At 43.0% G+C, this 15,849-nt stretch overlaps 1 protein-coding gene across 1 annotated transcript in view; it reads left to right on the top strand.

The window, feature by feature from the left end:
• The first annotated feature begins 1,259 nt into the window (after nucleotides 1–1,259).
• Nucleotides 1,260–15,849, top strand: part of LOC138504995 (embryonic protein UVS.2-like) — a 53,757-nt gene continuing 39,167 nt past the window's right edge. Inside the window, exons 1-6 of the mRNA XM_069625356.1 lie at nucleotides 1,260–1,346; nucleotides 5,825–5,849; nucleotides 5,940–6,002; nucleotides 12,858–12,998; nucleotides 13,126–13,243; nucleotides 14,727–14,902. Coding sequence (XP_069481457.1) covers nucleotides 1,260–1,346; nucleotides 5,825–5,849; nucleotides 5,940–6,002; nucleotides 12,858–12,998; nucleotides 13,126–13,243; nucleotides 14,727–14,902 — 610 coding nt within the window. The remainder of the gene's footprint in view (nucleotides 1,347–5,824; nucleotides 5,850–5,939; nucleotides 6,003–12,857; nucleotides 12,999–13,125; nucleotides 13,244–14,726; nucleotides 14,903–15,849) is intronic.

Raw genomic sequence — 15,849 nt, forward strand, 5'->3', positions numbered from 1 at the left:
ATTTTTTTTCCTAACAGGTATTATTGCTCTGCTTAGTAGCCAGTGGAATCCAACTTTAAGTGCAATATACAACCTGATATTAAAGTCTTATTGAGATTTCACAAGATGTACATACTCTCCTTCAAAGCCTGGCGAAAGAACAATGTTAAAGGCAAAGCATGTTCGCACAGAAAATCTTTGCTTCATCGGATCCAATGCTTTTTGCCAAGAAGGGACAATAATGGGCCTCATTACGAGCTGGGTGTTATTCCAGTGGTAAATCTGCTGGAATACTGGCCATCTGAATTACTGTTACTGCCACATGGTCCGTCAGAATTACCGCCGGATTACAAGTGGCAGTGGTGGTATAAATCCCCATTTCTTATGAGTCCATAGGATTGTATGTTTTTTTTTTGGTGGAATTACCATGGCAATAATTCTGCTGCAGTAATTCCACCAATTATGCTGATTTTTCACTGGAGTTTTGGAGAATTTACCTCCAACATGATGCTGGAGGTCATTCCTGCACTCCAGGGCCATACTCATGGAGCGGGAATATTGGTGCTAATTCTGTTACCGCCAAGTTTTTTCAGGATCCGCCATACTTGTAATGAAGCAGACTACTCATGGCGGCCCTTTGTGTTGAGATTTATAGAGATGTTGATGCTCTTGCTATCACGTTATATTGGTGTTTTTTTTTCAGAAGTGATACATCAGCAAAAACAAAGGCTATCATGCTAACACCTTTATTTTTCTAATCTATCTACCTACATATTAAACATGAATGTAAGTCTACTAGGCTACTCAGCCTTCAGCAGCAGCAAGCATCTGTGAACAGCGATCATAGACATTTTCTACCACATTTTCTAGAAGTCTTGCGGTTCCTGCCTGGCTGGCTCAGAACCTTGGGTGTTTTCAGGAATTTGCATTGGTTCCGCTTGGGCCAAACCCAAGGAACGGCAACGTGTCTAATCACAAACTTCATAAACATGCAGGATCGGTAGCAAACCAATTGGCCACAGTAGAAACCTAATTATTAATACATGAGTTTGTAATATCAGCGTGATTTCTTCCTGGGGCCTCTTTCCAGGACAGACACACCTTGCTTTCTTTGCAGAAGGCATACCACCTTTCATCCTGGGTTCTGATTGGTTAATTCTTTACTTCTTCCGAGTATATAATCTGCGGGTCCTTGTATCCATACTGCAGAGGTCAGAAGGAAGAATCATTGGCAGTTGAACAGGACAGAGGCAATCAAACAATTCTCCCACGACCCGAGGATGGATGGCAGAATATGGGTCTTCTTCGCTGCATGCCTCCTGAGCTCCTGCTTCGCGTTACCTGTGCAGATGAGTGCCCCAGAGCAGGTATGTGTGTTTCTAAATATGCATGGCAGACTCAAGGCTGAACCTCACTGTGCCTGTGAATGTGCAGGTGGCTTTTAATGTTTGTGTGGATGACAGGCACTCAGGTGAACTTCATTGCTCGTGTTCATGTGCAGGTGGGAGCGTCATGAATAGTATGAATGTGTATCTGTATTCACCTCATTCTGAGAATTCCTGCTTAAGCCACGGAGTGAATAAGGAGTTTAGGTATAAACGTGGTAGACCCCCAGGTGTACTACACTATGTGTGCACATGTACAGACGAGAGCCTCAGAAAGAGTATATGTGTTCACCTGTATTCATGGCAGACACACCAGTGCACCTCATTGTGAGAATTCCTGCTGAAGAGATGGAGAGAATAAGGAATTTAGGTATAAACATGGTAAACACCCAGGTGTGCTACACTATGTGTGCACATGTACAGACACGAGCCTCAGAAAGAGTATATGTGTTCACCTGTATTCATGGCAGACACACCAGTGCACCTCATTGTGAGAACTCCTGCTGAAGAGATGGAAAGAATAAGGAGTTTAGGTATAAACATGGTAGACACCCAGGTGTGCTACACTATGTGTGCACATGTACAGACGAGAGCCTCAGAAAGAGTATATGTGTTCATTTGACAGTCAGCCAGGTGTACCTGATTGCAAGTACTCCTGAATATCCGCGAGCCTCAGAGAGTGTATGGTGTTTATCTATAAGCATGGTAGACACCAAGGTTTACTACACAAATGTCGACTTTGCCTCCACTATAATTAGTTACCACCAACCTCAACAATATATATATTGACATGTTCCTCTGTAAGATGTCGATGAACCTTTAAGATGATGGGTGTCAATCAATTACCTGTATTGTCGATCTAGGGCCTGTGGTGGGGACACCTGTACAACGTGCTGGTTATGCAAGGCTCCCCTATTGGAAACTACACAACATTTATTGCCTGAATGGAGTATTTGTGAGCACCTGCACAGGGAATATTTAGGAACGTTTGTGCAATACTTAAATACCATTAGGACTAGACAATTCTGGTGCACATGTCTATCAGGTACCCACTTACCCGTATTACTTGCTATAATTCATCTGTGGTACGAATTTGAAGAGAAACGTGTGTTAATTATGCATTATGAGAGGAAATTAAATGAAATGCATTTAATTGTTTGATTATATTAAGTTAATTTAATGAAGATGAACTATGCCAGCAAGTTGCGCATCATAATCAATGCAAGCATCATTATTGTATGCTCCAATGAAACTGAGATGTACATGGATTACTTTTAAAATATAATGTGCTGTTAAACATTTTATAGATGTTACGTGGATTGTATTTATTCAGGATTCTAGCGTGCTTTTAAAGTGTGTAAAGTTTAATTATAAACTGCATCACTCTATTTATTTATATATATATATATATATATATATATATATTACACTAACGTGTACATATACAGGTGTGGGCCTCAGAAACTGTATATGCGTGTATCCTTATACAGAGCAGTTACCCATGTGTACTTCATTGTGAGCATTACAGGTCAGATGAGAGCCTCAGAGAGAGTATGCGTGTGTTTCTGTACACATGCCAGAACCCCAGGTGTACTTCACTGTGAGTAGTCCTGTATATGTGAGTGCTTCGGAAGATAGTATGTGTGTTTATCTGTACACATGCTAGACACTCAGGTGTCCTTCACTGTGAGTAGTCCTGTATATGTGAGTGCTTCGGAAGATAGTATGTGTGTTTATCTGTGCACATGCCAGACATCCAGGTGTCCTTCACTGTGAGTAGTCCTGTATATGTGAGTGCTTCGGGAGATAGTATGTGTGTTTATCTGTACACATGCCAGACATCCAGGAGTACTAGCGCGTTGGTGTAATTTACAGGCGAGGGCTTCAGAAATAGTATGACATGATATGATATGATGTGGCGTTTATAACGCGCCTGTACACAAGTGCCACATTGTGAGTGTTCATGCACTGATAAGAGCCTCAGAGAGTATGCCTGTTTATCAGAGACCCAGGAGTACTTCACTGTGAGTACAGTACAGGGAGGAGCCTCCACGTGAGTATGTGTGTTGATCGGTAATCATGCTAGACTCCTATGCGGGATTACTGTGAGTATTTCTGGACAGGTGACACCATCAGAGGTAGCATCTGTTTATAAATATACCTGGCAGACGCCCGTTTGTACTTCACTGTGAGTTGACATGTACATGCAGGGGCCTTAGAGAAGTATCTGTGTGTATTCAAGTACATGGCACAGTCCCGGGAGAATTTCAGTGTAAGTGTACCCGTACAGGTGAGGTCCTCAAAGACAGTATGCGTGCGCATCTTTGTACATAACAGACGATTTGGCGTATTAAACTGTGTGTTTATCTGTACACACGTGAGCTTCATAAATGCTGTATGCTTGTATATGCCTGGCAGACTCCCAAACCTGCTTCACTTTGAGTGTGCCTCTGCCTGTGAGAGTTTCAGATTGGTTTTGTGCGTTTATCTGTACACATGGCAAACTCCCAAGTGTACTTTTCTCTGGGTGTACCATTTGCAGAGGAGAGCCTCGTTAATGTTGCTGCATGTGAAGGAAACCTCGCAGGTGTGCTATATTTTAGTGGACCAATACAGGTGCTAGACTTAATAACTATGTGATATATACATGCATGTACATAAAGTCTTCCAAGAGATCCGCACAGCAAACTTACATGTGCAGGTGATGCATTAGCTAGAGTACAATGTATACTCGCATATTTCTGAATCTTGCCAGGAAGATGCCCCTGCAAATGAGAGGCGTGACTGCAGTTCTATGTGTACCTGCACGTGTAAGAAGCTTGCCAGCTGTGCACCACTATGGGTGTACCAGTCCAATTGGGAACCTTGGCTGCAGTCTAACGTATAGCTGCATGTATGTGAATCCGCCCAGCTGGCCAACATAGTGGGTGTACTTGTACATGTGAGATCCTTGGTGATAGTATGTAACCACTGTGTTTTTGTTAATTGGCTTTTATTGACTCATGTACTCTATGCGTAGACAGTGAGTGTATCAACGGCAGGCGCCAACTTCCTCTATGCCATTAACACTGAACTCAAGCAATACTTTATAGAGCCCTGGTCGCTTCTATAGCTCGATAAAAGCCCCAGTACATTTAGAATGCAGAGCTGGAAGGAACATCGACAATGCCAACAATGTCGGCATTTGTGTAGGCATGGGAAAGGCATTTGCCAGGCACTGGCATAGTGTTAGAAACTAGCCATCGATGGTAGCAGCTACACAATGGTGCAACTACCTAGACATATAAGAGCAGTTCCTGCCAAATTCCTAATACTTATACAGAAGCCAAAACTGTTGGCTTTGCCAATTATTGTTTTTAACACAATATCCACGAAGGACATGCATAGTGCTTATAAATTGAGCGGTTGAAGGCAGACCTGGTTAAACAATGTTTATTATGCCAGCAGTGTGTTTACAGCTCCAATTAATTCACTAACACACTAACTCTCAGAAGTCTGCAGTGAAAAATCACTGACAGGTATTTCGAGCAGAGAGTTTACTGGTAAGGCTTGATAAAGCTAGCTTGAAGCGACCCCAGGAGGATGTGTGTTGGGCGGGCAGGGGCAGGAAGTGGGTGGGAATGACAATAGGAATTAGCATGACCATGGTCAGCCAATGGGTGGATAAATAACCAAACAACAACTACAAGTTTTGTGTCCCTCCTCATATGCAATTTCTCCCTCCTAGAACTCTAATGTTTTAGCGCCTCCTAGTAGTCAAAACAAACAAAGATATCAGCAGTGACTGGCGTCACCTCATTTCATATCATGTCATTGAAGCAGTGCCATGTTTAAGGTTTACATGGTATGATGGAGTGGCATTAACATATAGAAGATGAGTGAGTGATGGCACATTTAGCAACAAATCTCCTGTGTGGACATATGAGAGACTGACTACACTTGTAGATGCACTAATACCTGCCATACAGGGATAAGTGTGCACTTACATGTGCAGTTGCATATTTATATACCATATGGACATAACTTGAGTGGGAAAATGCAATTGTAGATGCTGGTATATATTGTCCACATGTGCATATGTTGAATGAGTTACGGCACCTGTAGATGCAGGTACATTGTCCAAAGGGCCCTATCCTGAAGGGGTGCCTACACTTCTTGATGCAGGTGTACATTTTATGTGAGCATATTCTGAGTAAGTGACTGCATTTGTAGATGAATGTATATATGCCCTATGTGTCTTTCATGAGTGAGTGAACAGGCATGTGTAAGGTACAACAGGAACCACTTGTGTAACCACTTGTGCAGCCTATCAGACACACAGATATATGTCCTCAGTTTTACATGAGCATTTATCCAAATATGCCCCTCTGAACCAGACCATTAGGTTTCGTTAGAATCATTGTTTTCCAATGTGGATCATTTCTTGGAGGCATTGAACATTAATTTCCCTTTTTTGGCAGATATTCTACGAACTGGAGAAAAGATGTAAGTACACTCATTTAAATGCTGAAAGATGTGTGGGTGATTGTGAATCTCTTGACAGATATTGAGCTGATAATGTACCTTTCCTTTCAGATGTACAGTCTGTCAAACACCAGAACCTGGATGTCTTTGAGATCATCACCAAAGAGAATGAAGGTGAGAGAAAATGGGAGAATAATGGTAAGAACGAACCAAAGAGAGCTATGAGGAGAGCGAATGAGCAAAAAGGGGTATGAACAAACCAACGAGAGGATATTGGAAGATAGGGTGTACTGGGTCTGTAAATTTAAAAAGACTAGTAAAGTCAATGGTAACTTTACATGTTCTTGGAGACCGTAGTCAGCCCCAGAAAATGGAGTTTAAAATGAGAAGTCTGAAAAGACAACCCTGTGTCACTGCACTAAAAGTGCTGGGTGACACAGAGTAAAAAGATGATGACTATGGGGTGGGTGAGACTCCTTAGTCCATGAGCATAAAAATGTAAACACACAGCAAAACACATGTAAGAGTGGGAAAAAAGGCTCACACTCTTACCAGGTGAAAAAATTAAACCCTAGAAATCCAGCAAAGCTGCTAAGGGACTTAAAAGGTAAGGGAAATTAGCAATTTGGAGAATTCTCCCTAACATGCATGATTGATCATACAGAGAGATTTAAACTGGATACCTGCTCTGATGTCAAGCCAAAGGAGACTTCCACACACCAGTGATACCAGCTGAGCATAGGGTATGCCCTTGGCCAAGCAAACTGCATCATTTTTCAGCACTTGCAGCTGGTTGAGCAAATGGAGATATTGAGCCAGCAAAATGGCATTACAATTTTCAAGGTTGCCATTAATGGTGGCAGGGATGACTGGAGCATGAAAAGAAAATGGGTGTCCTCCTCGAACACCTCAAGCTCCTCCAGCGAGAATGTTTCAACTTCCAAAGGTCCTGAACAGCAGGCCATGTATGTCAGGACTTTTTTGCGCAAAGGCCTGACATTAGGACAATGACCATTGATACCAGACGGATCAGACATTCGTGACCAACCCGATCAGGGCCGATCAAACCAATGAACTAGGCAGATACCAGCACTTCAGACACTCAACGACGGAATTACCCCCATTAGGTTGTTTGCCTGTATTCAATCTTTCCTCTCAACAGCTCACCCCTACACAGATGAGTGTGTTGTCACAGGGTTTGAGTTTGGAGCTGCGCAGTTTCTTTTAGAAAAATCAGACTTGCAGCCTTCTTTAATAATAACACAGAGCCAGCCCCTTCAGCATTTTCTCCTTTTTGTTCACCTTCTGAATTTAGGCACTCAGATCAGGACACTCCTCCTGAAATTCTTATCTTTGAAAGAACTAGCTCTCGGAATTCTCTGCACCACAAAAATCTTGGCCCAGGAGAAATACTGCTCTTAAACAGCTCCAAGATTGTAGAAAATTATCAATCACACCTGCCAATGAAAGCAGAGGCATAGTGGTACTGGATACCACTAAACATGATAATATGGTCAATGCTCTCTTGTCTAATACTTCACACTATACTATGCTCATATTAGACTGCATCCCACAAATACGATCATGCTTAGACTACAGGAACTATGTAGAGCAAGAGTGGAAATTGGTTACTTATCATGTCAGGAATCAGGGTTTTTGGCCACTTGGGATGTCCGCACTTCTGTACTATTAAGCACTTCCCAAAATTCACAAGGACCAGGAGAATCTACCAGGATGCCCAATTGTCTCATTATGTGGGTCAGTCCTTGAACCTTGTGGCAAATATTTGTTTTACTTCTTACAACCTTTGGCCATGGGGACGCGATCCCACTTGAAGAAAACCACAGCCGGCATTATGTGGCTGGAGCGTCACCCCTTTGACATTTCCATAGATCGTTTTGTCACTTGCAACATATCAGTGCTTCATACCAACATGTCTCTGGAAGCTGCCTTAGATGTAGTCAAACACCCTCTTGACCAACGTCCACGACACCATGAGGTTCCTACTAGGTTCTTGATGGAGCTGCTTCGTATAGCTCTATATGATAACTTCTTTGCCTTTGGTAAAGCTTTGTTTTTACAAATCAAAGGGACCGCAAACTTCGAAAACATCTACATTGTTTCTAACATTCTCATTTGAATCACACATTGTTGATTGGAAGCGTTATATCAATGAATTGTTTTTCACCCGGCATGCGGACGCTAATAGATTTAATTGACTGGCTCAAATTTGTAACCCAAAGCTCCATTTCACTCACCAGTGGAGTATCGACTAGGTACCATTCATGGACCTACTAATTAGACACTATCGTGGCTGGCTATATTCAGTTCTGTACTGCAAGGAAAAGGATAGGAACATGTGTCTTTTTTTTAGTAGCCAACATTCCAAATCACTCAGTGAAAAGTTACCATGCAGTCAACTAATCAGGGTAAGGCAGAGCTGCCCGTTTAAAGATGATTTCACCACACACACACTAATGACCTTATATCCAGACTAGAATGTAGAGGCTATCCCTTGAAATTATTGAAATACTCAGCCAAATAGGCTTTTTTCACAGATCGCAAATCTTTGCTCTCCAATCATGACAAATCCCCTAGTGATGAGCACCTAATGTGCGTTACAACCTTCTCACGAAACACTACACATATCAAGAGCCTCATTAAAACAGATCAAAATAAAGAGGAAACCAGCAGTAGAGAGAGGAAAGAAAGTGAGAGGGTTGAGCAATAGGCAGAATACTGGTAACTACCATTAAACACAGTTCTGTGTGGAGATCCCCCCACCTGGGCAACCTGTAGAAGAAAGATACAAGCCCAGTCCATATATTGTTCACCCTTAGACTTCCCAATAGTTCGGCAACCCCAAAGTACCTTGGTGTTGTAGCGTTCCATGTCGGGGAAATCGACAACCCTTCTTCAGTGTCCTCCCTTTCAGGCAGGAGTCATGGGTCATCGAAAGTCCGATGGAGAACAGGTCGAGCCACCACGGTGAAGTGGCCGCGTCGTTCCTAGCGGTGCTCGTTGATGGGGAAGAGTAAACGTCCTGCAAGGAAGAGGCGTGCGGAGCACCTCGGTGTCGATAGTTCTGGACCACAAAGAGTTGAAGAACTGTGGCCCAGCAACGGCGTCAAGTCGTCGGCGTCTCTGTGGTCTTTGGGTGGCGGGAAACCCACCGGTGGATGCTCCTCAGCACGTTGACGGTCAGGCCTTCTCCAGCAGGATACAGCGGCGCCGATGCGGACGAGAGCGTCATGGGATCAATGCAGTTTCTTAGGCAACGGGAGCACGGCGGCTCCAGTCGGCGACGGCGGTCGGCGACAGTGGTGGACAACAGTCCGGGCGCTTCTCCTTGGAGTTCCGTAGCAGTCTCCGTATCGGGTTGGCAGCCTGTCGAAGGTCTGTCTACCAGGGAGCTTAGGCAAAGATCAGCTGTGCACGATGGTCCCTCATAGCTCGGGAAGATGGCGCCTTACCAGGTCCTCCCTGGGTCAGTTTTTGAAGCACAGCAGCTTTCAGATTACGAAGGAGAGCAACAGCAATTCTTCTCATCCAGTAGGGCTCAAGGTTAAGCTTTACTCCAGTTACTCGTCGTAGTGGACTTCAGCTTCGGAACACGATTTCTCGCAGTGAGAGGTCCCTAGATATACTGTTGATCTCCCATTCATTCCGCTGGATCGCACTCAAGCATCCAATCACGACTATGGGCATTCATGCAGGCAGGCAGCCAATCAGGCACACAAGGTATTCAGGCCATTCACTTCTCTCCAGACACTCACAACAAGTTATGTGTATTGGGACAAGTACCGAGCCATTCAACACTCCAAGCTGCATTCATATCGGTTTCGGGCAGGGCTGTCTCAACCATTGTGTCAAACACCAGATACTAGACAGTCACTACATAGAATGTATATTTGTCACAAACTCCATTCACCCAGGTCCCACCCACAGGCGTACCCACAACATACGGTCGTTGAGAAGGCTCCAGCCAGTCTGGTCGGCACTTCCCCACACTACCATATATGGAACTTCCACCCAACAGCCAGTCAGGGGGAAGGGACAGAGCCAGGGCTTCCCGGGACTTCAGGAAGATCAAGGTAACAGGTGATGGAAGGCAAGAGGCCATGGGGGCCATTTTGTCTCCATCAGGAATCTACCGATTCCAATGACAGGGCCTGGGCATCCCAAAATGGAGGGCGCTCAGGGCACCAGTCATTTCAGCATGGAGCTGCCAACAGCCTATACCCTGCTCTGTGGGTCACACACAGGTGCCCAAAAACATACACTAGTGGCACAGGGTTGTACCCCTACCCATGGGTGCCATAAGGGTATCCCACAGGTCCGTTCACCAAACCAAAGGAGAGAGACCTGCACCGCCAGGAGTCCCACATGAACTCCTGCGTGGAAAACACGACAGAACACACGATAAAAAGCAGAAAAGGACAAGGATACGGAGGCCCTGTCCCTCCAATGCATTTCCAGCATCACATGCGCCACCATCACTGATTTGACTTTGGATCATGTGGCACTGCGTGTCACCTGACCACTTCATTTTGAACTTGGTTCAATAGGTAATTGGTGAGAGGGAGACTGCCGATGCAATCTTCCCACACTCTGGATCCTACGGACACTTGATAGGTGCACAAAGGCAAAGCACCTTTACCCCTGGGCATGCTGTGTTTCCGCAGATGCTGCGCTTTGCTTCACATGCCTTGCACGACACAGGTTTGTGATGCCTTTGGCATCATTTCCAACTAGATAGCATAAAACGCATGCTAAACGCCTTGTTTTGCATGTGTTTACCACTGACAGCGGCCGAGTGGATGTGCACTGTGATTTAGGTAGAAGCTCCATTGAGAATTCAACGCGCACTGAATCACCTATGTCGTTAAGCAAGCAACTGTCACAACCTGCACTGGATTGTCTCCAATTTGCCCAAAACAGGCAACAATCTACATTTTCTTCTTTGGCATCTGGTCCTTTCCCATTATGACTACATCACTCCATGTTTTGATTGTTATGTTAATAGTGGTGGGACAGAAAGAGGGTCCAACATAGATGGCAAGAAGTCACAACCCACCACCAGGACTTCCGTCTTATCCCCTTTAAGTTCAGCCAATTTGGGCTCATTCAATCAGCCACAGAGAACAAAGGCAAGGGCAAATACAAGATAATAAAGATGAAAGAGGATAACGTTGAAAGCAAGCTCCAATAATACATTTTAAAGAAAACTAGAGAGTCAGTGTGGGAATCAAAGAAAAGAAAGAAGTGAAAGCAAACAACCTAAAATGTATGAGAGTGGAAACCAAAGAGAACAAAGGTGAGATGATGGCACATAGAATAAAGGTTCAAGGAAACCACATTGGAAAACGATGACAGTAAAACAAAGAATGCGGGCAAGAACAAATCACAGAGAATAAAAGTGAAGATAAATCAAAGAGTAAGGGTCAGCGGAAACCACCCATAAGAAGAAAGGTAAGAACAAACTAAAGACTAATGGCCAAACTAATCCACAGAGAAAAAGGTTAAGCACAAATCAGAGAATGCAGGCTTGAGAAAGCATGTAGGGAAAACCAAAAATAATAAGGTTAAGAGCAAACAAATTAGGTGAGCGAGAATTTCAGTGGCCCCTGAGAATGATCATGAAAAATAGTTTCAAAGTGAAGAACCAATACAGGTTAGGCCATTGGAAGATAATGAATTACCCTACAGTCTGCAAAATCTGTACATGCTCACTTGTTTCCAAAAAGGTTAACTTGGCCCACATGCATATACAAATATAACCTTTCGGAACATTGATTTGATTTGTATTATTGTACTCTGCACATCGAACACACACTCGATAGATTTAAACACAGAAGGTGCACCGGAAAATTAATCTCAAATTTCTAAATAAAATTATTATTTGACTGTCAGATTACATAAAACATGTTTTGGAATGTGGCATTAGAAATTAATAGGATCAATAATAAGTGAAGAGTTCTGTTCTTAAATGTATGTATTTAAAAACCTAGGCAAAGGTGGGATATGTTATCCACTGTGGTCACGTGAGAAAGGTGATTATAATGAATATAGGAACACAGTGCTAGATTTGTTTTTTGATTCTATGTTTAAGTCACGGTAAATTGAAACAGAGCTTTTTTATTTATACAAGGATAGTGTAAAGTTCATAATGGATTTCTGGCTATCTGAGCTTCCTGTTCAATGTACACGTTAATATGATGTTGCATGTGAAATATGACATTAACCTCGAAGTTTCATTGCAGTTAAGCAGATAGTATCCATGCTGGTGTTCCAACAAGTTAGGAAATATTGTCTTCAAAGGGCCATACCTGCGTATGTGGTGACATCCTGACAACAGTACTGATATAAGACATTTTCTCCGGACTGAAAAAAACAAATGTGACCGAGGGAGCACCCACACTCTATGAATTGTCAGCACCTATGGGAATGCCTACAATGTTGATATTAAAAGTTCATCCTAAGCTATAGTGTAATTAAACATTCAGCAAAGTATGGGCACCACAACATCGTTCAATGAAAAACAGACTTTTCTGTGTCACGTGGATACACATATGTTCAGTAAAGGCACACCTTTAGCCTTGAAAAAGGCTTGTTTTGGTCGAAACACTTTTAGATTTTTTTTCTCCTTATATTTCTATGGATTGCATTTAAACCAATTTTGGATTAATTATACATAATCTATTACTTTGATTCTATAAAATATTTATGAATGTGAACTTTGCATGTATGAATAACATGTCACATGTTTGGTGCATTTAACTTCAGGTATAATAAGACGTATCGTGACAGACACCCAGGACACTTATATCATTAATTACACTTTGGTTTTCTGAACAGACAATGCTGTAGCCACCAAATCTGTAATTACTTCCATTTGAATGGCTTGGGCATTGCAATCTTCTTCCAATTGGCTTCCTTCCCCTGCTGGCGGAGTCCAATTCAACAACCTTGTTACTGTTGGGTCTGGTGTCAGACTCTGCATTCCAACACTCTCTTCTCTCTCGATAGGTAGTTCACAGCAGATGCGTGAGGGGGATATTGCCATGAAACCTGGACGCAGTGCCATGGTATGCACAAACAACAACTGCTTCTGGCCCAAATCCAGTGATGGAACAGTTAAAGTGGCGTACACCCTCAGCTCCACCTACAGTGAGTGACATTCCACACGTAGGCTGCTAATTCGCATACCTCTTTAATTCCTACCTCTGATTTCAGACGTCCCTTCAAAAACTGTAAAATAAATACAACATCTGCATGATCTCTCTTTTGCTCTCAGGTTCTGCAGATGTGAGTGCAATCACTGATGCAATGCAGGAGTTTTCAACACTGACCTGCATTCGCTTTGTGAACCGAACAACGGAATCAAATTACCTGCAGATCCAATCTGTGGATGGGTAAGAACACGGCCAGTTTCAAGGTCTAACACTAATGTTAACAACAGATGGTGCTTTACGAACAAAGGCAAACAGTCAGGAATACTTCTTGGAAGGATAATATAATTATTAGGCAAAAACATGTTCTTTTTCAAGATTTCCTGATAACATAGCTCCCTTTACAATATGTTTTACGATTTAAGTTATCCTTTCAAGGTGGTTTACTAACTTCGTGATATTTTGGAGAAAAGAAAATGTGATTGTCGTATGGTTATTGGATTACTGACTCTCCTTTTTTTTTTAAAACAGTCTCATAGATAGTTCTTGGTAATGCTAGTAATACACGATTGTCTCTAAAGACAGGTCCATGGGAGACTTGTCAGATGATGGGGGCTCCCACTGCTGGACTATCCACAGATCCATAGTGCACTATCGCTCCCACAGCCGCCCTTTAAAGGACCGTCTACTCGTTCAAACATTCCCATTCAATGCTGGTATATTCCATTCAGTGCGTTCCTACTTGCCTTTGGAAACATTTTGTGCTGGACTTTCAATGGCACGAGAGTGTGTGATAGGTTCCTGTTGTTGGATGTTCCTGGTCCTGAATGTTCAATCTTGTTGTCATAAGCTCAGCTGGTGGGACTTTCCAAAACACCCAACATGCAGCCTTCTCATAGGATGATGTTGCGTTTTCTTCAACTTTCACTCATACAATTCTATGAACTCATGGCTAGAGTGTACTTGCATGTGTGGTCCTTACTGTTACAGGCTCCTGGTGCTGCCACCTCCATAGATCCACACAATCCCCTTCATGTTGCAGTATTTCATTGATGGTCTCTGCATGCCTATATACATTCCCTCCTTCTGCCCAATGCCCTGGCACTGGATTCTCCAAGGCTTAATTCAATCTGGGCTCCTGTTTGAGGCTCTCGCTGGTGTCATGTCATATATTTATAAATGCACTCTTGATCATAAAGATTTTCATTGTGGGATACTCAGTAAATTCACTCTAGATAATGTTGTCAGTTGCTAGACCGACCTATTCCATCGCACATACCCTCTTGCTGTTGAAGGCTCTCTTCATGGTACGCTTCAAGGCTCTGTACTTTGCTTCTTACTGGTCTAAATCTTCGGATTAGTGTTGCGTTATATGCACAGATTGCTTTCCATCGGTGTCTGGGAAGCTTGGATAGGCTATGCTGGCTTCGGGAACAGCGACTAATGTGCCCTGGAGATTGGGAGATGTTAAACATCTCGCATTCGCTTTTGATATGCAGTCTGCGCTTTGTTAATGCCGGAACATAGATGCATTTGTGTAGTTCACTAGAACAGGAGACAGAGTCGAATGAATAGCATTCTCTGTGCAGAACTACAGTGCGTGAATGAGTGACATTGCTCATATTACAAGGGTCACAGTGCAGTGATTTATGGGGTTCTGTTGCACATTGTGTATCGGCGCTATACAAATAAACAATCAATCAAATCAATCAATCTTCTGCCCTAGGTGCTGGTCATACGTTGGAAAGTCTGGAGGCGGCCAGGCAGTATCGCTGTCAGGGGGTTGTTTATCAAAGGGAACCATCCAGCATGAGCTGAACCATGCCCTGGGCTTTTACCACGAGCAGAGCCGAAGTGACCGTGATAATTATGTGACTATCGTAACAGCCAACATCTCACCAGGTACAGTGACAAAGCTTGCACTCTCTGCAGTCCCCAACCAAGTTGGAGAATGGCATCACAGTGGACAGTTGGAGCTAGATAACTCACTGGGGTCCATGTGATAATATATTTCTTAAAAATAATTTTCTCGGATAATAAGTATCAGTTTTTAAATATTTTCGCTTTTGTGTGTTAGGCATTGCTATTCCATTGATTTATTTTTAATGATTTGTTTTAAGGTTCACTTTACTTATTAAGGTTTATATTTTCAGGTTTTTTTGTATTTTGTCCATACCTTTCTTCTATACTTGATTGGTGAGCAGGACCTCTCCAACAATTCCACTTTCTGCTTGTGCCTTAAACCTGATATTTATTGATTTATTGATGGGTGATATTTTCCAGGGGGCTATTTTCAAGAATATTATTGTTAAGCAAACATTTTAAGAGTGACTTTATTAGGGAGATGTGCACCATGAACCCTCTTTTGATATCTGCCGCAAAGGTCAGCAGTGATCAGTATTCATTGCCATTTGGTGATATTTGAAGGAGCCGATTATGGGAACCAGGTCCTCCTTGGGCGAGCCTGACTTGGTGATGTCACCTGCTTGGGATTGAGGTTCTCCACTGAGTTATCCCGACATCCCCAAGTGTACCCGTCATTGTCTTATTTATCACAATCTACTCATGGGTGGCCCACTTCACCAGGTGGTATGCCAGGAAATATGTCATTCTCGCTCTGAAGGTCTACCAGGCACAGTTCGTCCTGCTCAGTTCTTAAAGGGGCAAAGGGAAGGTCAACACCTGGGAGCAAGTGGGTCCAAACACAGAGAGGGTGTCTCTGAAGCAACTCTTAGGCCTCCTTAATACAAAGTGCAGTAAATCTGTTTTTCTGGTCTGACTCTGATCGAATTGCATTCTCTCCCCTTCATTGTTATATATGCTTACGAGAGGACACCATTAAATAGGTT

The sequence above is a fragment of the Ambystoma mexicanum genome, chromosome 11 (genome assembly GCF_040938575.1).
Source record: "Ambystoma mexicanum isolate Mex_15411 chromosome 11, UKY_AmexF1_1, whole genome shotgun sequence".
NCBI classification, from domain to species: domain Eukaryota; kingdom Metazoa; phylum Chordata; class Amphibia; order Caudata; family Ambystomatidae; genus Ambystoma; species Ambystoma mexicanum.